The sequence below is a fragment of the Salmo salar genome, chromosome 16 (assembly GCF_965601325.2).
Source record: "Salmo salar chromosome 16, fSalSal1, whole genome shotgun sequence".
Taxonomy (NCBI): Eukaryota; Metazoa; Chordata; class Actinopteri; order Salmoniformes; family Salmonidae; genus Salmo; species Salmo salar.
The window spans coordinates 81,540,001-81,564,271 of record NC_138306.1 but is presented as its reverse complement, the minus strand read 5'-3'; the positions used below and the strand labels follow the sequence as shown (position 1 = coordinate 81,564,271).

Sequence of the window (24,271 nt, the reverse complement as noted above, 5' to 3'; positions counted from 1 at the left end):
CTCACTCTCCTCCCTCATCCCCCTCTCACTCTCCTCACTCTCCTCCCTCTCCCTCTCTCCTTCTCCTGTCTCTCTCCTCCTCCCTCCTTCGATCTCTTCTCCTCCTTTCTCTCTTTCATCATCTCCCTTAAGCCTCAGCATTAAAGATCCTAAAACACAGTTTGTCATTAACATTCATAAAGAGCAGAATATAGCTCTTAAACCCATGTAAAACATCCAGCCTGTCAAAGGCCTGATTAAAAATAATAATAATAAATGTCAGGGCGCTCTGTAAACGGTGGTCCTGTCACATCAGCTCTGTTTTATCAGGTGTGTGGTAATTGGAAAATTAGTTAATGACTGGCTCTTTAGGTTGATTTAGATGTAATGAAGCGGAAAAGGTGGAGCAAATATTTACCCAGAATTCAATGAGGGTTCATGTCTATAGGTCCGTTCCACTGAGAGTTTGTGTTTGTTGGGAAAACAAAAGATGCTTGACTTTCTCGGTAGTGTGAGACTTTTACTTTGACATCTTGTCCATACACTAGTCACGGCTAAGTGTTTCATTGGGGTGATAGTTCATTGTGTGCTACTTTATCCTGTTATTTTTGTTTTGTTTTGTTTCCGTCCCTCTTGCTGGGTACTTTTTTTTGTTTATATCACTTTTTTCCCACTACCTCCTCTACTTCCCCCCATACATCCCAGCTGGGCTGGGGGCTGGAAGGGAACCACGGACGGACAAACCCTGGGAACGTGATTGGACCTGGAACTCTCTTCCTGTGTGCCCAGGCAAGCCAGGGCCAGTGTCACGGAGCAGCGATTGGATGTGAACCATGGATATAATTTCAATTTCCTGGCCAGAGGACCGTGCAATAGGAAGCATTCTTTACTTAGCAGACTCACTCTTCCTGTTTGCAGCTCAGCTCAAAACACCTTGTTTTTCCCAGAGTGAACAAGCAGAAAAGAAGGGGGCTCTGTGGTAGAAAGGTGTGCAGCATACTAATGCCTAGATATATATTGGAAGCCGAAGCACATACTGTGGATGTAGCAGACTGTGGCCTTGGCAAAGAAAACGCTGTTGATCACACTTCCATTCTAATCTGTGTCTTTCACCAGCCAGGTGGTGTGTATATATATATATATATATATATATATATTCTCCTAATGGCAATATAGTGGACTTGAAATGCTGACCTTTCTACCACTTACACCACTGCTTTCTCTTCACACCCTTCTACTTTCAGAGGCATAGAAAGTATGCCCTCTTTAAACAAACAGACAGATTGAGTTTTGGGAACAGACACGAGAAAAGGTAATTACATGTATCAGATTGCCTGGGGGATGTTTTGAAACGGGGGACTTTAAAAAGGGGGCCTTGTGGAGGAGGAGAGGAAAGGTTGATCTCTGACCTTCCGAGCAGATCCCATTTCAAAGAGACGCCGTATATGGAGGTGCCACCGGAGCAAGCTGTTAAACCAATGGCCTTTGACTCCTGCCTGAACTTGACAGGTCTTCATCCGAAAGGGGTGGGATTTATCTGTCAAATGTGAAAACAAGTCGGATGTTGGTAATTATCTTGTGATACCATGTTAACAAAAAGGTCTCACAAAATGGCACATTTGGACCACAACCGTTTCCATGCCAATGCAGAGACCAAAGAAGGTTTTAGAAGAGAGATGACAGGGCAGCTGGGGTCTTCTGTCTGTAATGGCCTTTGGCTGTACCAGTGTTTAGTTGTGTCCGGCATTTTGAGTGGTTGTTTTGAAGGCTCAGATCCCATTTGTGTGATAGATATCCATGAATGGTGTGATGGGAGATACATTTGCAGTTGTGCCAGGCAGTGTACCCCTCACTTAAAATTGTATTAGACTTTCTTCTACTGTGAATGTATTTTTGATGAAATGGACTTGCTATGTCGTTTTTTTCCTGTACATGGCAAGAGCACTGTTGCATTCATAGAAATGTTTTCTCCAGACGGAAAATATTTACACAAGAAGCAACCTAATATCACACAGTCAAACTCTCAGTCATTTAGTAAGTTCACAGGCTTGATGAGGAAATCTTTGCTTGGCGTTGTGACAGGCCAGTAGCAGGAAGTTAATTTCCTGACCAGGAAGTGGTGCCTGAGAGCGGACAGAGCAACTTGGAGAGGACAATATGCATTGCCTTAGTCCCAGACACTAATAGATATACACACACACATATACACACACACACTCCTCCACCTGCACGTCCCTCTCTCTCTGGTCCTGTCTGCTTTCCCTACTGACCACTCCAGCATGCTTCCTCATGCTCTACTGTCAGTGGTGTGTGTGTGTGTGTGTGTGTGTGTGTGTGTGTGTGTGTGTGTGTGTGTGTGTGTGTGTGTGTGTGTGTGTGTGTGTGTGTGTGTGTGTGTGTGTGTGTGTGTGTGTGTGTGTGTGTGTGTGTGTGTGTGTGTGTGTGTAGATGTGTGTAGATGTGTGTGTGTGTGTGGCAGGGGCGTGATGAGACACAGAACTTCCTGCAGCGGTTTGATGTCCAGCTGGTGCGTGAGGAGAAGAGGTTGGAGGTGGAGGAGGAGGTCAGAGTTCAGGTGAGAGACTAGGTCGTTGGTCTCAACACACACTCACAAAATACACACACACACACACACACACACACACACACACACACACACGCAAACGCGCACACACACACTCACACACAAAGCTAGAAAATGGTATATCATACACTGCAGTTGAGGAATAATGGGAAAGTGATTCTGCTTTGAAAGTTGATAAACTTGTAACCCCACTTTTGAGAAAATGGCCCTTGAATGTTTTGATACACCTAGTGGAGAGCTCTTCTTTGTCTACACCCATTCAGCATCATTCACACCCTCTTAAGCTTTAGCCCCACCCATCTCTTTAAGGATTCATGTGAGGCCATTTGCTAAACAGAGTGAGTAGTTTAGTAAACAACCAAAGATTTCAAGACTAAAAGTGGTAAAAGTAGTAGCCTACAGTAAGGACAAACTCCAGGTAAAAATACACTTGATCTAGTCCTTGGCCTGTATCCTAATCTGACTTTGGTGCAGGTCATGTTGGTCTTCACATTACCGTCTCTGGTAAACACACACTATATCCTCTCTAGGCTAGGCGGGACGAATTCGTCCCACCTACGTAACAGCCACTGCTATCCTGTGGCGCGATTTTCAAAACCTTAAAAATCCTATTACTTCAATTTCTCAAACATATGACTATTTTACAGCCATTTAAAGACAAGACTCTCGTTAATCTAACCACACTGTCCGATTTCAAAAAGGCTTTACAACGAAAGCAAAACATTAGATTATGTCAGCAGAGTACCAAGCCAGAAATAATCAGACACCCATTTTTCAAGCCAGCATATAATGTCACCAAAACCCAGAAGACAGCTAAATGCAGCACTCACCTTTGATGATCTTCATCAGATGACAACCCTAGGACATTATGTTATACAATACATGCATGTTTTGTTCAATCAAGTTCATATTTATATCAAAAACCAGCTTTTTACATTAGCATGTGACGTTCAGAACTAGCATACCCCCCGCAAACTTCCGGGGAATTCGCTAACATTTTACTAAATTACTCACGATAAACGTTCACAAAAAGCATAACAATTATTTTAAGAATTATAGATACAGACCTCCTCTATGCACTCGATATGTCCGATTTTAAAATAGCTTTTTGGTGAAAGCACATTTTGCAATATTCTAAGTACATAGCTTAGGCATCACGGGCTCGCTATTTAGACACCCGGCAAGTTTAGCACTCACCATAATCATATTTACTATTATAAAAGTTTCATTACCTTTTGTTGTCTTCGTCAGAATACACACCCAGGACTGCTACTTCAATAACAAATGTTGGTTTGGTCCAAAATAATCCATCGTTATATCCGAATAGCGGCGTTTTGTTCGTGCGTTCCAGACACTATCCGAAATAGTAAAGAAGTGTCACGCGCATGGCGCAATTCGTGACAATAAAATTCTAAGTATTCCATTACCGTACTTCGAAGCATGTCAACCGCTGTTTAAAATCAATTTTTACGACATTTTTCTCGTAGAAAAGCGATAATATTCCGACAGGGAATCTCCTTTTCGGCAAACAGAGGAAAAAATCCCAAAGGCGGGGGCGGTCGGGGTCACGCGCATAAGCCAGTGTCTCTTGATCGGCCACTTGAGAAAGGCGATAATGTGTTTCAGCCTGGGGCTGGAATGACGACATTCTGTTTTTTCCCGGGCTCTGAGAGCCTATGGAAGACGTGGGAAGTGTCACGTTAGAGCAGAGATCCTTAGTAAATGATAGAGATGGAAAAGAAGTTCAACAAATGGTCAGACAGGCCACTTCCTGTAAAGGAATCTCTCAGGTTTTGACCTGCCATTTGAGTTCTGTTATACTCACAGACACCATTCAAACAGTTTTAGAAAATTTAGGGTGTTTTCTATCCATATGTAATAAGTATATGCATATTCTAGTTACTGGGTAGGAGTGGTAACCAGATTAAATCGGGTATGTTTTTTATCCAGCCGTGTCAATGCTGCCCCCTAGCCCTAACAGGATATCAAATAGAGTCAAAGTGTATTTGTCACATGCACAGGATACAGAAGGTGTAAAGGGTACAGTGAAATGGTTACTTGCATATTTGTATGAAAAAAAGTGTCCAGATAAAAATATTGTATAAATATTTTACTTGTATTAGATAATGCTTGGTGCTCAACCAGACATACTAACCAACCCCCAGAGACACTAACCAACCCCCAGAAACACTAACCAACCCCCAGACATACTAACCAACCCCCAGACACACTAACCAACCCCCAGACATACTAACCAACCCCCAGACATACTAACCAACCCCCAGAGACACTAACCAACCCCCAGAGACACTAACCAACCCCCAGAGACACTAACCAACCCCCAGAAACACTAACCAACCCCCAGACATACTAACCAACCCCCAGACACACTAACCAACCCCCAGAGACACTAACCAACCCCCAGACACACTAACCAACCCCCAGACACACTAACCAACCCCCAGACACACTAACCAACCCCCAGACATACTAACCAACCCCCAGAGACACTAACCAACCCCCAGAGACACTAACCAACCCCCAGACACACTAACCAACCCCCAGAGACACTAACCAACCCCCAGACATACTAACCAACCCCCAGACACACTAACCAACCCCCAGAGACACTAACCAACCCCCAGACACACTAACCAACCCCCAGACACACTAACCAACCCCCAGAAACACTAACCAACCCCCAGAAACACAACCCCCAGAAACACTAACCAACCCCCAGAGACACTAACCAACCCCCAGACACACTGACCAACCCCCAGAAACACTAACCAACCCCCAGAAACACTAACCAACCCCCAGACACACTAACCAACCCCCAGAGACACTAACCAACCCCCAGAAACACTAACCAACCCCCAGACACACTAACCAACCCCCAGACACACTAACCAACCCCCAGAGACACTAACCAACCCCCAGACATACTAACCAACCCCCAGAAACACTAACCAACCCCCAGACATACTAACCAACCCCCAGAGACACTAACCAACCCCCAGACACAACCAACCCCCAGACACACTAACCAACCCCCAGAGACACTAACCAACCCCCAGACACACTAACCAACCCCCAGACACACTAACCAACCCCCAGAAACACTAACCAATCCCCAGACACACTAACCAACCCCCAGACACACTAACCAACCTCCAGACACACTGACCAACCCCCAGACACACTAACCAACCCCCAGACACACTAACCAACCTCCAGACACACTGACCAACCCCCAGACACACTAACCAACCCCCAGACACACTAACCAACCCCCAGACACACTTGTCTAAATTGATGGGTCATGTGAAAGAAATGCTACAATCAACCCCCAGCCACATCTAGCTAAGTGAATGGGTACCTATTGTCTAGACATGCACACATGTTCATGAAATACAATAGGTGGCTGTAATCACCCTCAGACACAGCTGGCTAACTTGATGGGTCATGTAATCATCTGGCAAAGTGGAGTCTTTTGTTTAGACATGTAGCAAGCTGACGAGCTAAACAATTAACCATAATCCCAACCCATACTACTGGCAACACAAACGGAGTGTCATAGCTAGCCACCATGCATGAAATGCTGTAGTATGAATCTGAAGCTAGCTAGCTAACATTAGGCCATAACTGGCAATGCAAATGGATTTCTGAAATACAAATAATCTTACTACACAGATCATACACGTAACATTAGCTAGGGAGCCAGCAAGGTAAAATTCGCTAGCTAGTGAACAGATCGCTTTAACTTGCAATGAAAACACAGTTTAGCCATGCATTCATGTCAGTCCAAAACTATTCAAACATTTTAAATTCATTATTAACCTTTTAAATCATTTCATTTGATTGACTTCTCAATCGAAAATAATTTTTAATTCTTCAGTTCATCACCTGAAGATAATATTACCTCAAATGAAACAGAATTCACATTTTCCCTGTTGCATACATCAGAAGCGGACTTCAAACGCTGCACATCTGTGAATGATTTCCAACAATGAGACGAGCCGAGGGTTTGTGGTGACTGGTGAGCGTGCATGTTAAAATATCTCTCCACAGGTCGATGAGCTGATGAGACAGGAAGTGAAGAATCTCAAGCTGGCTGTGGACCGAGAGAAAGGGAAGAAGAAGAAGAAGGTAAACAGTGGCTCTGCTCTGCACGCTTGTGGATATGGGGTCTGGATAGTGTCGTGTCTTTGGCATCATTAAAGTGAAGACTGTTATTTTATCAAATAAATTCTCTGTAATTATTATTACGTGATTAAACTAATCATGTAAATGTAATTAACTAGGAAGTCGGGGCACCAAGGAAAATCTTCAGATTACAAAGTTATACTTTTCCTAATATAACTCTTCAGATATTTTAATATCTGATCAATTAGTCTTTTAATTAATGAATTATTCTTTACCTCACGTTAGTCTCATTCCAAACGTCGTAAATTGTTGGTTATCTGCACGAACCCAGCCTTTACTATGAATCATCCATACACCAATTGTCTTAATCATTTATTTACTAACTAAATAAATAATCACAGAAATGCATAAACATACAAACAGTAGATATGGTTACAATGAAATGATAGGGGAGGTTCCCTAGTGGGCTAAGCCGATATGACGGCTTGGTGGACAAAGGGAAGTGGGTGTGGACTGAGAAGGGCGGGAAAGACAAAAGAGACACTACACAGTTGATAATTATATTAATTGAAATGCTAATCCTTTGCACATGAACACTCATTCATTCGGGAATAATTGCAATCAATATATATTTATGATCAGTGTGTCGTCGTGATCTCCGTTGGAATCGTCCGTCTTTCTGTTGGCAAGTTCATCCGCGCGTCTCTCTGCTTCCCTGAAGTCTTTCGTGGTTAGAATGGGTACTTCAGAGTACCATTCAGAAATGTTCTTATAGAACACATGTTTCGGCGGTTGCCGGTCCTCGCATCTCAGGTTGGCATAATTTATAGCTGCAGACTAGTAATTAGTATCTAAGATTTGCTCTTATTCTGTAGGGATCGATAGTCTCAGAGTTTAACTATTTCCATCCGTGTAGCCAATGCTCCACGTGGTATGGTTAGGAATTCAATAACCATTACAACCTTAGCTTAAACTGAGGTTTTTGTGGTCTCTACTCAAACCTTCGCCCCCTCAGTGACCGAGGTACGCATGGTCTGAAGAGGATTTCTTCAGGTGGGGGTTTTATTCGTACCAGTAGAAAAGGGCTGTCCCATGAGCCAGATCATGTCTGTGCTCATGGGGGTGGGCCAATGACTTAGTTAAACTTTAAAGGGAATTCAATTCTCTCACATTAACATCATTACATCATTTCACAAATAGTTTCATCTTTACTCATTCATTTTATACAATAATTAGACGCAAACCTCATAGTGGAGGCACCTGTATAAACAGAGTTATGGTAATGCTGTGTCTTTGGCTATGCTGGATTAAGTGATATGACATGCTATTCTATAAAATCCTTTCTCTGTAATTAATATGACCTGATTAGCTAATCATGTAAATGTAATTAACTAGAAAGTCGGGACACCACGGAAGAGTGTTTATAGACCCATTATCTTCCGAATAAACTCTTAAAGACTTAGTAATATTTTACATCGATAGCAGTCCATATTAATCGTCACCTTATTTTCAGTCTCATATGAAAGTTGTAAATTCTTGGTTCACGAACCCTGGCTAACAAGTTGAATCAGCAATACAAAATTGGGTTTAATTATTTATTTACCAAATACCTAAACTAATTACACAGAATTACATATACACAGAATACAAATGTCGTCATACAGAAAACGTCCCTGGTGGACGGAACCTGTATGAGGCTTGTTACACAAATAAAGGGGGTTGGGCTTGAATGAAAGAGCGGGAAGACTGAGGTACAAAGAAAGCAGCTCTGCTATCGTAAATACATTATCGTATGCATTCTAAATTACCGCCCATTTGGAAAAGGAAAATGCAATAAATATTTACTCTGAGCTGCGCATCGGTAGGTTGGTCGTAGATGCTGGCCGTGTTGGCCAGCAGAGATCTTCCTGTCCTCGGAAGAATGTCACTGGTGGTAAAATGGATACGTTGTAGTATTTTCATTGTGTGTTAGACTGGGTACGTCGTCTGTCCTTTCCTAGCCCACATTTACAGCGGCCGCTGCTAACTCAACGGCTAGGAAGTATCACTTCTGTAGTGAATAAGAGTTCAAAGTTCATACCATTCGCAACGAAAGCTCACGCTGAGGTTGTCTTAGTTCTGTACTTGACATGTGAGTCCTTTTAACGCAGAGGCTGCAGACCTCACGGACAGGCTGGTTACATTTTGTCAAAGGCTTATATAGTGGAGAGGGGTGTGTTTCATCGTTTATAACGCATGTCTCTTCACAGGGGCGGGCCACTGATTGAGAAGGGCTCTTTACTTATGAAAGCTTCCAATTGAGAGAATTGGGTTAAAGTTAAATTTAATCTCCTAACAAACAGTTTCAATATCAAACATTTAAATTGCACAACAATTCCATGTGAATCTGATAACTAGAATGTGTAGACTTTCCCAGGTACAGTTTATGTCGTCCTGTCATCAGTCATAATGTCTCAGATGACAACCGAACTGACATCCATACTCATTAAGTACCTGGTATATTTCCAACTGGTTCTATTACTGAAATATGGTTCCTTTCCCCCACTTGTTTGATGTTCCCAGACTCTATATTTAACAAAGGCTATTCAAAAGTCCTTCAGTAGGGTCAGAGAGAGAGGGGAAGGGAGAAAGGTATTTATGGGGGGTCATAAACCTTACCCACAGGCCAACGTCATGACAGTAATGTGTCTGTATTGTCTTTCATGAGGCCACAAACATGAAACAAAACAGACCGGGTCGTAGCTGGCTTCTCCACCGACCATTTACACATTTTCCAAAACATGGAAATTGTTCAATTCTCAAGTTCTGTGATGTAGAAGAAGTTCCTTTGTTCTACTGTGAAACTCTCTCTCTATATATACACTGCAAGTCCAGGAGGAGAGTCTCCTCCAGGAATTTACCACCTGAGATAACAGAACCTGGGTGTAGGAAGGAGAGAGAGGGGGATGCCATGCTCTATGTCCAGAAAGGGCCACGTCATGACAATAGTTTGGATCGTGATGGTGAGATATGGAGTTAATCCAAGTCATATGATCAGACGAATGCATTGTTGGGATGAAGGATTACACATTTCGTAGGTAAGCAATAATAGCTTCCATATGGCATTTCTACCATTGCTTAATGTAGGAATAATATAAAATGGACAACCATAATCTCAAAATAAAATCACAGCAATGAATTAATATAATGAAATTAATGTAATCAACCATTGGCCTCGTTGTCTGTTGGTGTGAATGCCATTTTATTGTACCTTACAGCTGTCTTCTCTGGGTTCTGTTTGTCTTTTTCCAAACAAACTAAGTAGATATGAGAACAGTCATTACATTTCTACACTAGTGTCAGTTCATCCCCACAATTTGCATATACCCTGCACATTCCCCTCCCCCATATGCCACATTTGTGAGAAATTTGTGAGAAACCAACATGCCAAGTATAGACCATATATTGTGTTCCCTACAGGTTATAGAAAAGAGCAGAAACACTGAACCAATCCGTTCAGACCCCAGTCCTACCTACCTACCTACAGGTTATGGCAAATATGTTTTTTTACTATTTCTCCAGTAGGTTTCCTCAAGGAGAAAGCCCCCCACTTCTATGTCAAAGATAATAAAACAAAAGCACTATAGTAAATACTACAGTAGTCTGCAAAAACACTACAGTAAATACTACAGTATACTACAGTCCACAAAAACACTACAGTAAATACTACAGTATATACTATTTATTTTACTGCAGTATTTATACTATAGTAAACTGTAAATACTACGGTATACAACAGTATACTACAGTGAATAATATAGTTAAGTCTGCAAAAACCTTACAGTGAATACTTAAGCAATAAGGCATGAGGAGGTTTGGTATATGGTTAATAAACCACGGCTAAGGGCTGTTCTACTGCATGGCACAATGCGGAGTGCCTGGACACATCCCTTAGCCATTAAGGGTATATTGGCCATATACCACAAAGCACGAGGTGCTTATTGCTATTATAAACTGGCTAACAACGTAATTAGAGCAGTAAAAATAAATGTTTTGTCATACCCGTGGTATACGGTCTGATATACCACGGCAGTCAGCTAATCAGCAATCAGGGCTCTAACCACCCAGTTTATACTATAGTATTTTTTCTGGTGGGTCTCCAAAGACATATTTGGCAGATTATTTTGTGATTTACTTCAGCCAGAATAGCTGAGTGTGTTGATTATTGAATCAGTAGGCCTATTTATCTCTTGTTAGTGTCTTGTCCATACTGTAATGAAAGTAATGTGGTATACAAAGAATGTCACATCCTAAACCATCCAACGTAACCATAGCTCGTTCTTTGAGAGGTGTAAATTGATGGTTTTCTGCCAGCACTGTAGGCTACGATTGAACATAGTTTCACAGTGGTCCAAAATTCCTGAAGAAAGAGGGGAATTCTTAAATATTTCTGTGAGAGGAACACCCTCTCATAGCAACAGGGAGGGGGTGTATTTACTAAATGAAACAACACGTGTATTTTGGTTCATAGGTTGTGTAAGATCATCTCTCTAGGAGTGTTATTATAGACCAGGAACATGTTGTTATCCCCAAAGACTGTGACTCAGTTTTTCCTTTCTGATGTTTTTTTCTGAACTCAACATCTTCCATGTTGTTCATTTTAGGTTCCCTCTGTATGATGTTTCTGTTGAGCTATGAGCTAGACTCATCTCAATGTTTTCAGCTGTCTTATGTGCATGTCTGACTATCTTGTAGGACAGTCCTTGGCTGCTCTGCCAGCTTGGTTGTGGTTTTGGAAGAACCCTCAGTTCCAGAGGAGGCTGGTGGGAGGAGCTATAGGAGGATGGGCTCATTGTAATGTCTGGAATGGATTAAATGGAACCGTATCAAAGATATGGAAATCACATGTTTGACTCTGGTACATTGATTCCATCCCAGCCACTACACTGAGCCCGTCTTCCTATAGCTCCTACTACCAGCCTCCACTGCTTAGTCGTATGTCTCCATTTTAGAAAAACAAGAAAGGAAAGAAGGGCAGTAAGAAGAAGAAGAAGAAAGAGAAGGATCTGACTGCCGACAGGTCAGTGTCTGATAATATCAGTCTGCCATATGGAGCAGATGATTGGTTGGCAGAGGGCAGGAGTATGATGTCATGGAGTGACCACCACTCCAATAGGCCTGGTTAATGATTAGTGTGTTTGTGACCTGCTCACTCACCCTCAGTTTAACACCATCTCTCTCTCCCTCTCCCTCTCTCCCCCTACTTACATTCTCTCTCTCTCCCTCTCTCTCTCCTTTCCTTTCTCTACTTCATATTTATCTCTCACTTTCATTCCCCTTCTCTCTCACTCTGTCTGTCTTTCCACACTCTCTCTCTCTCTTTCTCTCTCCCTCCTTCTCTCTCTCTGTCTCTTTCTCTCTCTCTCTCTCTCTCCAGAACCCTTGAGTCTCTGTATGAAGAGCTGGTGCTGGAAGGCTTCTTGATTAGACCCTTGAACATCAAGCTCTCTGAGTACATTGGTACAGTACTGACATCTCACACACACACGCATACAGCACGGAAAGTATTCAGACCTCTTGACTTTTTTCACATTTTGTTACCTTACAGCATTCTAAAATTGATTAAATAGTTTTTTTCTCTCATCAATCTACCCACAATACCCCATAATGACTAAGCAAAAACAGGTTTTTAGAAAGGATTGCAAATGTATAAAACAATCTAATTAAACTGAAATATCACATTTACATAACTATTCAGACTCTTTACTCAGTACTTTGTTGAAGCACCGTAGGCAGCGATTATAGTCTCGAGTGTTCTTGGGTATGATGCTATAAGCTTGGCACACCTGTATTTGGAGAGTTTCTCCCATTCTTCTCTGCAAATACTCTCAAGCTCAGTCAGGTTGGATGGGGAGCGTCGCTGCACAGCTATTTTCAGGTCTCTCCAGAGATGTTCGATCGGGTTCAAGACCGGCCTCTGGCTGGGCCACTCAAGAACATTCAGAGACTTGTTCCGAAGCCATTCCTGTGTTGTCTTGGCCGTGTGCTTAGGGTCGTTGTCCTGTTGGAAGGTGAACCTTTGCCCCAGTCTGAGGTCCTGAGCGCTCTGGAGAAGGTTTTCATCAAGGATTTCTCTGATCTCTCATCAAGGATCGCTCCGTTCATCTTTCCCTCGATCCTGACTAGTCTCCCAGTCCCGTGCCACTGAAAAACATCCCCACAGCATGACGCTGCCACCACCATGCTTCACTGTAAGGATGGTGTCAGGTTTCCTCCAGACGTGATGCTTGGCATTCAGGTTTCATCAGACCAGAATCTTGTTTCTCACGGTCTGAGAGTCTTTAGGTGCCTTTTGGCAAACACCAAGCGGGCTGTCATTTGCCTTTTACTGAGGAGTGGCTTCCGTCTGGCCACTCTACCATAAAGGCCTGATTGATGGAGTGCTGCAGAGATGGTTGTCCTTCTGGAAGGTTCTCCCATCTCCACAGAGGAACTCTGGCCCTTCTCCCCCGATTGCTCAGTTTGGCCGGGTGGCCAGCTCTAGGAAGAGTCTTGGAGATTCCACATTTTTTCCATTTAAGATTGATTGAGGCCACTGTGTTCTTGAGGATCTTCAATGATACAGAAATGTGTTGGTACCCTTCCCCAGATCTGTGCCTCGACACAATCCTGTCTCGGAGCGCTGCGGACAATTCCTTCAACCTCATGGCTTGGTTTTTGCTCTGACATGCACTGTCAACTGTGGGACCTTATATAGACAGGTGTGTGCCTTTCCAAATCATGTCCAATCAATTGAATTTACCACAGGTGGACTCCAATCAAGTTGTAGAAACATCTCAAGGATGATCAATGGAAACAGGATGCACCTGAGCTCAATTTTGAGTCTCCTAGTAAAGTGTTCGAATGCTTATGTAAATAAGGTATTTCTGTTATGTATTTTATATACATTTTCCAAAAATGTCTAAAACCCAGTTTTTGCTTTGTATTTATGGGTTATTGTGTGTAGATGTATGTATTTAATACATTTTAGAATAAGGCTGTAACGTAACAAAATGTGGACAAAGTCAAGGGGTCTGAATACTTTCCGAATGCGCTGTACATATAAAATGTCAGTGACTTAGGTCTGGCTTCAGTCAATTGGATAATCCTTAGTCACAGCTTTATGAATGTTCATGCAATCGTGTGTGTCTGTGTGCTTTGGTGTGTGTCTACTTGCTTTGGTGTGTGTATCTGCATGCTTTGGTGTGTGTATCTGCATGCTTTGGTGTATGTCTACTTGCTTTGGTGTGTGTGTCTGCGTGCTTTGGTGTGTGTATCTGCATGCTTTGGTGTGTGTGTCTGCATGCTTTGGTGTGTGTGTCTGCATGCTTTGGTGTGTGTATCTGCATGCTTTGGTGTGTGTATCTGCATGCTTTTGTGTGTGTGTCTGCGTGCTTTGGGGTGTGTGTCTGCGTGCTTTGGGGTGTTTCTGCATGCTTTGGTGTGTCTGGATGCTTTGGTGTGTGTGTGTCTGCGTGCTTTGGTGTGTGTGTCTGCATGCTTTGGTGTGTCTGGATGCTTTGTTGTGTGTGTGTCTGCGTGCTTTGGTGTGTGTGTCTGCGGGCTTGGGTGTGTGTGTCTGCGTGCTTTGGTGTGTGTGTAAGAAAAGGTGTGTTTGCTCACGAGTGTCTAGTTGGGCCAGCTGGATATCAGACAGGGAGCCTGCCTCATCTCCATAGGGATTTATGACTCAATATCCCACTCTGTGCCTCCTTCCCTCCGTGCCTCCCACCCTAGATGTCTCGCTGCGGCCATGTTGCAACAAGGGTCAGGATGACACCACACTCTATCATGTTGAACAGACAGACACACGTGCCTGGCTCCCCCGAGGCTCCCCAAAACCAGCTACTGTTGGTTTCAATTACATCCACATACTGTGCCTTTGATGTTGGGAGGGAGTTTGGAATGGTTGAGGAGAAGAGTTCAGCAAGAGGGACAGAGAAATAGATGTTGATGTCTTGTTCATGATACCTTCCCTTATTTCAGTTCTAGCCACAGTATAACTAGATGCCTTAGAGGCTCCTGAATTACAGCCAGTCAATGTCTTAGTTTCATTAGTACAGGTTTCTGCTGAGTTGATATATGTCTGAAGATATGCATCAGCCAATGTACAAAGAGCAAATTCCATACCTCGAAGAACAAGACTATTGTCTGATGGATGTCTGACATCTCTCCCTCTCTAGCTACTGGGCTGAAGCTAAACCAGGGATCCTAATGGTAATAGAATACAACTCACTGATGTTCACCCCAACCCTGAAGGGACATGATCTTTCTCCTCAACACGTCTCATGTCACCTGGCGTTAAGACCCATTTCCATCCCACCCCCCTACGCCAGCGTTGTGGACCCCCAGATGGAGCTCCTGAAGAGGGGAGGGTTACTGAACAAACAGGCCACCCACCCTGGAGAAGAAGAGGATATCTTTCAGCACCTCAGACCTAATCAAAGGCAATATGACTACCAGAGGCCTGGATGGGCTGGTGTGGATGTCCATCACCACCACCACCTCCTTCGTCACTAGCACCACCATCACCACCACCACCACAGCCACCGCCACTAACACCAATAGCACCACCACCACCACCTCCTTCGTCACTAGCACCACCCCCACCACCACTATCACCCCCACCACCATCACTACCACTACCATCATCACCACCACTATTACCACCACTAGCATTACTACCACCACTACCATCACCACCACTACCATCACTACCATCACCACCACTACCATCACCATCATCCCCACCACTACCATCACCACCACTACAATCACCACCACTACCATCACCACCACCATCATCACCACCACTACCATCACCACTAGCACCACTACCACCATCATCACCACCACTACCACCACTAGCACCACTACCATCACCATCACTAGCATCACCACCACTACCACCACTAGCACCACTACCACCACTACATTCACCACCATCATCACCACCACTACCATCACCACTAGCACCACTACCACCATCATCACCACCACTACCACCACTAGCACCACTACCATCACCATCACTAGCATCACCACCACTACCACCACTAGCACCACTACCACCACTACCCTCACCACCATCACTACCACTACCATCATCACCATCACTAACACCACCACCACCACCATCACCACGTCCATCACCACCCCCACCACTACCTTCACCACCACTACCATCATCACCATCACTAACACCACTACCACCACCACTACCATCACCACTACTACCATCACTACCATCACCACCACCACTACCAACACCATCACCACCACTACCACCACTAAAACCACTACCACCACTACCATTACCACCACCACTAACACCACCACCACCACCATCACCACCCCAACCACCATCATCCCCACCACTACCATCACCACAACTCCCACCACTAGCACCACTACCACCACTACCATCACCACCATCACCACCACTACCACCACCACTAGCATCAGCACCTCCATCACCACCCCCACCACTACCATCACCACCACATCCATCATCACCACCACCACCACCACTTCCATCACAATCACTACCATCACCATCCCGACCACTACCATCACCACCATCACCACCTCCATCACCACCACTACCATCACCACCATCACCACCACTTACATCACCATCACAACCATCACCATCATCACCACCTCCATCACCACCACTACCATCACCACCGCCATCACCACCACTACCATCACTCCAACCATATTCACCATCACCCCAACCATCATCACCACCACTACCACCACTACCATCACCACCACTACCATCATCACCATCACCACCACTACCATCACTCCAACCATAATCACCATCACCCCAACCATCATCACCACCACTACCACCACTACCATCACCACCACTACCATCATCACCATCACCACCACTACCATCACCACCACTACCATCACCACAACCATCATCACCACCACAACCATCATCACCATCACTACCATCACCACCTCCATCACCACCACTACCATCACCACCTCCATCACCACAACCATAATCACCATCACCACCACTACCATCATCACCACCACCATCACCACTCCATCACCATCACCCCAACCATCATCACCATCACCACCACTACCATCACCACCACTACCATCATCACCACCACCATCACCACTCCATCACCATCACCCCAACCATCATCACCATCACCACCACTACCACAACCATCATCACCACCACAACCATCATCACCATCACCACCACTACCATCAACACAACCATCATCACCACCACAACCATCATCACCATCACTACCATCACCACCTCCATCACCACCACTACCGTCACCACCTCCATCACCACCACTACCATCACCACCACCATCACCACCACTACCATCACTCCAACCATAATCACCATCACCACCACTACCATCATCACCATCATCACCACCATCACCATCACACCAACCATCATCACCATCACCACCACCATCATCACCATCACCACCACTACCATCACCACAACCATCATCACCACCACAACCATCATCACCATCACTACATCACCACCTCCATCACCACCACTACCGTCACCACCTCCATCACCACCACTACCATCACCACCACAACTACCACCACCACCACCATTACCACCCCCACTACCACCTCCACCCCTACCAACACCATCACCACCACCATCACCACCACCACCACCACCACTAGCACCACTACCACCATCATCACCACCACTACCATCACCACCGCTACCATCACCACCACTACCATCACAAGCATCACCACCACTACCATCACTAACACCACCACCACTACCATCACCACCTCCACCACCACCACTACCATCACCACTACTACCATCATCACCACCACTACCATCACCACTACCATCACCACCACCATCACTACCAACACCATCACCACCACTACCACCACTAAAACCACTACCATCACCATCACTAACACCACCACCACCCCAACCACCATCATCACCACCACTACCATCACCACAACTCCCACCACTAGCACCACTACCACCACTACCATCACTACCACTACCATCACCACCACTACCATCTCCACCATCACCACCAGTACCATCAGCACCTCGATCACCACCACATCCATCATCACCACCACTACCACCACTTCCATTACCATCACAACCATCACCACCACCACCACTACCATCACCACAACCACCACCACTACCATCACCACCACTACCATCACCACCACTACCATCACTAGCATCACCACCACTACCATCACTAACACATCCACCACCACCACCACTATCATCACCACCTCCACCACCACCACCCCTACCATCACCACCACCACCATCACTACCATCACCACCACCACCACTACCATCACAATCACCACCACTACCATCACCATTGTCATGACGTTGGCCTCTTTTGGTACAGGGAGGACAGTTGACCCCCTCCCTTTTGCACCACCACCCAACCTACCTCCCCCACAACCCAGGCCCTGTGTGTAAAGGGTTGTAAAAACTCTAAAATTCCAGGAGAGTCTCTGGCCACATGGCCCATAGAGAGACAAAGGAAATTCTTCCAACTCATAGAATTGGAGAACCGAGCGACATGTGTGTGCTGGAGAAGGTATGGAAGATTGGTGAAGAATCCAGCTACGAACTGATCCGCTTGGTACAATTTTGTGACACTCAGAAGAGACAATATAGCCATATTACCATAAAACTGTTTATATAATAGCATCAGCTTGAGACTTGCATCATAAGGGTTGTATAGAATGTATTAATAAGGATAAAGCTTTTGTAAGACATTGAGATGCTATGTACTGATGTAATGTGATAGAATTGTATTTCTGTAACCAAGTCTAGCTCAGTCATAGGCACACCCCAGGGACACATACAGGACCAGGCGTCATTTGACAAGCCTGTTCGATGGGCACTATAAAACACCCCCTGATTTACATTTCTTCAGACCAGGCCTACACTCCGTGGCCTATAGGTTTTACCATCCAATTCCTCTACTGAAAGTGAACCATACCACGTGGTTAACTTTTAGACTATTGATACCGACAGAATAAGAACAAGTCTTTGATATTAATTATTAGTCTGCAGCTAAGTAAATTATATCATTGAACGCGAAGACCAACGAAACAACCATTCGATGACGACATTAATGAATGTCGCTTTGAAAGATCCATTCTAACCGAGAGAGAGACTCTCCATCAGAACTACTCTCCAACAAGAATCAGAACGACACACTGAGCGTAAATATATATTGATTGCAATTGTTCCCGAATGAGTGAGCCTTCAATTGTCAATTGTTAATATTAATGAACTCTGTGTGCCACAGCTGACCTTTTATGATCCATTGTTCAACAGGCCGACCTGCCTGTTTAGCCCACAAGGGCACATTCCTCTACCAATCCTTTGTGACGATAATTACTGTTTGTATGTTTTCTGTTAATTACTTAGTGTAGTAAATAAATGATGTTAAGACAATTGATGTATGGATGATTTTAGTAAAGACTGGGTTCGTGCAGATACAACAATTTACGACGTTTGGAATGAGACTGGACTAAAGGTAAAATACACCATTTAAACCAGAAGATAATCGGCCTATACTATAATAGAATAGAATATTATAGTACAGGAAAGTTATATTAGGAAAATTATAGCTTTGTAATCTGAATATTCTCCTTGGTGCCCCGATCTCCTAGTTAATTACAATTAAACGATTAATCAGTTTAATCGCGTGATAACAATTACAGGGAGCTAATTGATAAACATATCTTCAGTTTAATGGTACCCCCAAAGACACGACACCATCATCACCACCACTAACACCACCACCACCACCACCCCAACCACCATCATCACCACCACTACCATCACCACCATCATCACCACCACAACTCCCACCACTAGCACCACTACCACCACTACCATCACCACCACTACCATCTCCACCACTACCATCTCCACCACTACCATCATCACCACCACTACCACCACCACCACCACTACCATCAGCACCTGGATACTGGAGGGAGGCTGGCTAGATCGTGTCCTTGGTGGAGAGATATCTCTGTGTACTCCCTTTGTTAGCGATTCACAGCCAATTATCCAGACTGGCTGCTATCTCATTCTCAGTGGTGTCTGTTATTTTCACAAGAAAGTGACAACATTTGAACATGATAATGTTCCTTCTTTTAACCTGTGTTTGACCTTATTGTTCAAGCTTCTACATTTCATTTCCTATGGAAAAGGACAAGTGCACATTGCACTAGTCAATTGATCGGCTAATCTGTCCCAGATGGGTTAGAGGCAGGAAAGAGATCATCATTAGACGTTAATGGGAGGAGTAGTCTTCTAATCAGTGCTCATAGTGTACCTAATGAACTAACACTGCGACCTGATCTAACAGAGAGTGAACTAACCCAATAAACAGCCTGCAGCATAGAGAGAGAGAGAACAGAGGCCAGAGCCTGTTGCCAGCTATTGTAGTTTTAATGAGTTCCGGTCAGGGCAGCAGGAGCGGGACTTCTTGGCTGGACCTACCCCAGGGACAGGAGGGGATTCCTGGGGATAAGGGTTACACGGCTGCACCTGCTCTGGGTCTAGAGGTTAATGGAGGGGTGTTGTGATTGGATGTGTTTACTCTCACGTTCTGTGTCCTGGCCCTCTAATCACAGTTAGTATCAGAGAGCACACAATGCTGTACCCTCACCCTCAGCCCAGCCTCACTGCAGCCTCTCTGCAGCCTCAGCCCAGCTTCACTGCAGCCTCACTGCAGCCTCAGCACACCCTCACTGCAGACTCACTGCAGCCTCAGCACACCCTCACCCCACCCTCAGTCCAACCTCAGCCCACCCTCAGTCCAGCCTCAGTCCAGGCTCATCCCAGCCTAACCCCAGCCTCAGCCCAGCCTAACCCTACTCTCATCCCAGCCTCAGCCCCAGCCGCAGCCCAGCCTAACCCCACTTCATCCCAGCCTCAGCCCCAGCCCAGCCTAACCCCAGCCTCAGCCCAGCCTAACCCCAGTCTCATCCCAGCCTCAGCCCCAGCCCAGCCAAACCCACTTCATCCCAGCCCCAGCCCAGCCTAACCCCAGTCTCATCCCAGCCTCAGCCCCAGCCCAGCCTAACCCCACTTCATCCCAGCCCCAGCCCAGCCTAACCCCAGCCTCATCCCAGCCGCATCCCAGCCTTAGCCCAGCATCATCCAGCTGGGTAATTCAACTATTGTTCCCTGTGGTAGGAGGTTAACCTGGCTGAATCAGTTAATACCAGTTAAGCAGCACTGCTGCTGCTGAGGCCCTCAGAGACCTCACAGGGGCTACAAACACCAATAGTGACCTTATGGCTCTGTTCAATCTGCATGGCGGAAGTTCAGCTTTATGCTGTGATTGAAATTTAAAGACAATGATCCCGCTTTAGACTGCATTCACCATAAACGCTGCATCTGTCGTCTCAATGGGAAATGACCTTTACATCTCTATCTGGAATCTGTAACGCTTCAGCTTTCCAGACTGAATAGAGCCCTTAGTCTCACAGGTTCATGGTTGCTACTGTGTTGTCCTACTACTAGTGTATTCACAGCTTGGCTCAGTGCAGTCTGGAGGTTACATTTAACAGTCCTATCCTGGTCTGGCCCGGTTGCCATCAATGGTAAGAATTACTACCACCTAACCATCACCATCTATATGTTATTATCCTCTCTCTCTCTCTCTCTCTCTCTCTCTCTGCACATGGTCTTCAAGGTGTTTTTCAATCTGCTACTGTACATGGTGATGAAGGTAGGAGTGATTGACAGACGTAGCCTGCATCAAAATGGTCACATGTACGAGGGTAGAGGTCATTGTCTGGTTTGATTCAGATAGTATATGCACACATACTGTATGCCCCACAAAAACACTTTGGCAGTGGACATGATTCAGTATCAGTGTTGTGAATGAAATGCCTGCTGGTGAAGTCAGGAATGAGCTGCACTATGAGCTTGATGTTGCTATGTGCTGCTCTGTCAGCTTGATGTTTAACACAGTTACTGTTCACGGTTCCCCTGTGACATTCTGCACCACTGCCTCATCTGAGACATGGAGGGGGGACGAGGGACATGAGAGAAGAGAGAGACATGGGGGGAGAGAGAGAGATTTGTCTTGCTTGGAGACCTCTCTATGCAGCTGTCTTGACATTGTTCTGAATCTCGCCTGTCAGCACCTCATTGGTCGGCACCCTCTCTAAGTGCATTCTGGGATCAGGAGCGTGTCCTGACAGCACTTCCTGTTGCTGAGACAGTGTTGGTTTCTAAAAGGCTTGTAACATTTGGGTGTGACTGCCTCCCTCACCCCAAGTTGTTTTTGTCAAAGCCAGCCATGGAAACACTGCAAGTCCACAATACTGTTTCTCCATAAGCCTGTATGTGTCATTAACTAAAGACTTACTAGCTCTTCCTCCCCTATGGGACATAAGGCAACAATGAGCTCCTTCCAACGCTCTCTGTCCTTGGCCACGTGTTGTGCCTCGTGATACGAGATGTTTATCTTGGCCAGCTCGTCCGTCACAGTTCTGCACCAGGTATTCTTCTTCTCCCTGGTAGAGTCCACCTTTTTGGAATGCCTTGTTGCTCCATCCGGAAAACATGGCCAAGCCAACACATTCCTCTGATCTTGATTTGATGTGTGATGTACTGGCTTTTGGACTTCCTTTAGAGTTTGTGCTTGGTGATTTTCTTTGGCCAGAAAATCCAGCAAATTCTTCAGAGGCATCCATTATGGAATGCCTAAACCTTCTTCATGTCCACTTTGACGACCCGCCTGCATTCAGACCCATACAACAGGATGGACTTTACATCGCTGAATTACAGAGACCATTGTTAATGTACTCTTTGGTCCCACTTTATTTGGATAGTCCAACTGTAGATGCTCTACAGATGGTCATACTATCAACAAACTATCTGTTGATAAGCAACTGAATATCTGTTGATAAGCTACTGAATATCTGTTGATAAGCTACTGAATATCTGTTGATAAGCTACTGAATATCTGTTGATAAGCTACTGAATATCTGTTGATAAGCTACTGAATATCTGTTGATAAGCTACTGAATATCTGTTGATAAGCTACTGAATATCTGTTGATAAGCTACTGAATATCTGTTGATAAGCAACTGCTTGCTAAGGTTACGTTAGCATAAGGGTAAGGTTTAGAATAAGGATTAGGTAAAGGTTTAGAATAAGGATTAGGGCAAGGATTAGAATAAGGATTAGGGTAAGGTTTAGAATAAGGATTAGGGCAAGGTTTAGAATAAGGATTAGGGCAAGGTTTAGAATAAGGATTAGGGCAAGGATTAGAATAAGGATTAGGGCAAGGTTTAGAATAAGGATTAGGGCAAGGATTAGAATAAGGATTAGGGTAAGGTTTAGAATAAGGATTAGGGCAAGGTTTAGAATAAGGATTAGGGCAAGGTTTAGAATAAGGATTAGGGTAAAGGCTAAGTTAGGATAAGGGTTAGGGCCAGGGTTTGGGTTAGGGCCAGGGTTAGGGCTAGGGCCAGGGTTAGGGCTAGGGTTAGGAGATACACTGTAGTTTAAATGTTACTAATAGTACAGTTAATGTACGACTTGTGTGTGGGTGTTCTTTTGTTTGTGTGTCCGTGTGAGACTGATGTTTCTGCTGGTTAGGGTTAGGGTTAGGAGATACACTGTAGTTTAAATGTTACTGATAGTACAGTTAATGTACGACTTGTGTGTGGGTGTTCTTTTGTTTGTGTGTCCGTGTGAGACTGATGTTTCTGCTGGTTAGGGTTAGGAGATACACTGTAGTTTAAATGTGAGACTGATGTTTCTGCTGGTTAGACTGTTTGTTTTGTTGAGGTTACTCATTTTCCCGTATGGGGGAGAGTTGTTTGAACATTGGCCCTAATGTGTGAAATAAAGAGGTGAAGGTTTCTCCTCTGTGTTGCTTTGTGTTGTTCTGCTGTGGCAGGTGGCTCGCCAGCTGCAGCCCTCTGTAATATGGATCGGAGATGCAGAGAAAACCTTTTATAAGAAAGTCCCAAAACTGGAGAAAGAGGTATGTTCTCTACACAACAGCAGCATATCTCAATACCACTGTTCATCTCGTCAACAAAAATAGTGAATAAAATATTCGGCAAACACATTTTTCAGTGGCAATTGACGAGACTATAACTGACTAAATAGACCCAGAAAAAACTGTAACTAAACAAAAAAGAAGAGCCTAATTATCTCTGTGACTAAAATCTGTTGGACTGAACAAGAGTTTTTGGACAGATCGAGAGCTTTTCAGCAATACGTACAATTAATATTAGCAGAACAGATGCCCAGTCCAGTTCTGTTCATGAGTGTGGGCTGACAGGCTCCACTCCGGCACCGATCATACACATTGCACAGGAGACTGGTTGGCTACGAGGAAACAACAGTCACCACCAGCCTTCTAGTTAGGTACCACACTTTGCCTGGTTAACAAACACAAGATGCTTTACAAAATGAAAACAAAAGCAGCATTAAGTTTAATAGTAAAACAACAGTCTAGCTAT

General features: G+C 44.6%; 1 protein-coding gene and 1 pseudogene across 2 annotated transcripts in view; both read left to right on the top strand.

The window, feature by feature from the left end:
- Positions 1-24,271, top strand: part of LOC106574789 (dynein regulatory complex subunit 11-like) — a 49,768-nt pseudogene that overhangs the window by 15,000 nt on the left and 10,497 nt on the right. The window contains exons 15-21 of the transcript XR_014380810.1: positions 2,428-2,554; positions 6,635-6,712; positions 11,701-11,768; positions 12,126-12,208; positions 20,411-20,758; positions 22,267-22,291; positions 23,652-23,787. The product of XR_014380810.1 is annotated as a dynein regulatory complex subunit 11-like (transcript). The remainder of the gene's footprint in view (positions 1-2,427; positions 2,555-6,634; positions 6,713-11,700; positions 11,769-12,125; positions 12,209-20,410; positions 20,759-22,266; positions 22,292-23,651; positions 23,788-24,271) is intronic.
- LOC106590457 (uncharacterized) lies at positions 11,619-19,217 on the top strand. The gene is made up of 3 exons (XM_082963036.1): positions 11,619-11,768; positions 12,126-12,208; positions 14,911-19,217. The coding sequence occupies exon 3, from the start codon at positions 15,180-15,182 to the stop codon at positions 18,225-18,227; it is 3,048 nt and encodes a 1,015-aa protein (XP_082819162.1). The 5' UTR covers positions 11,619-11,768; positions 12,126-12,208; positions 14,911-15,179; the 3' UTR covers positions 18,228-19,217.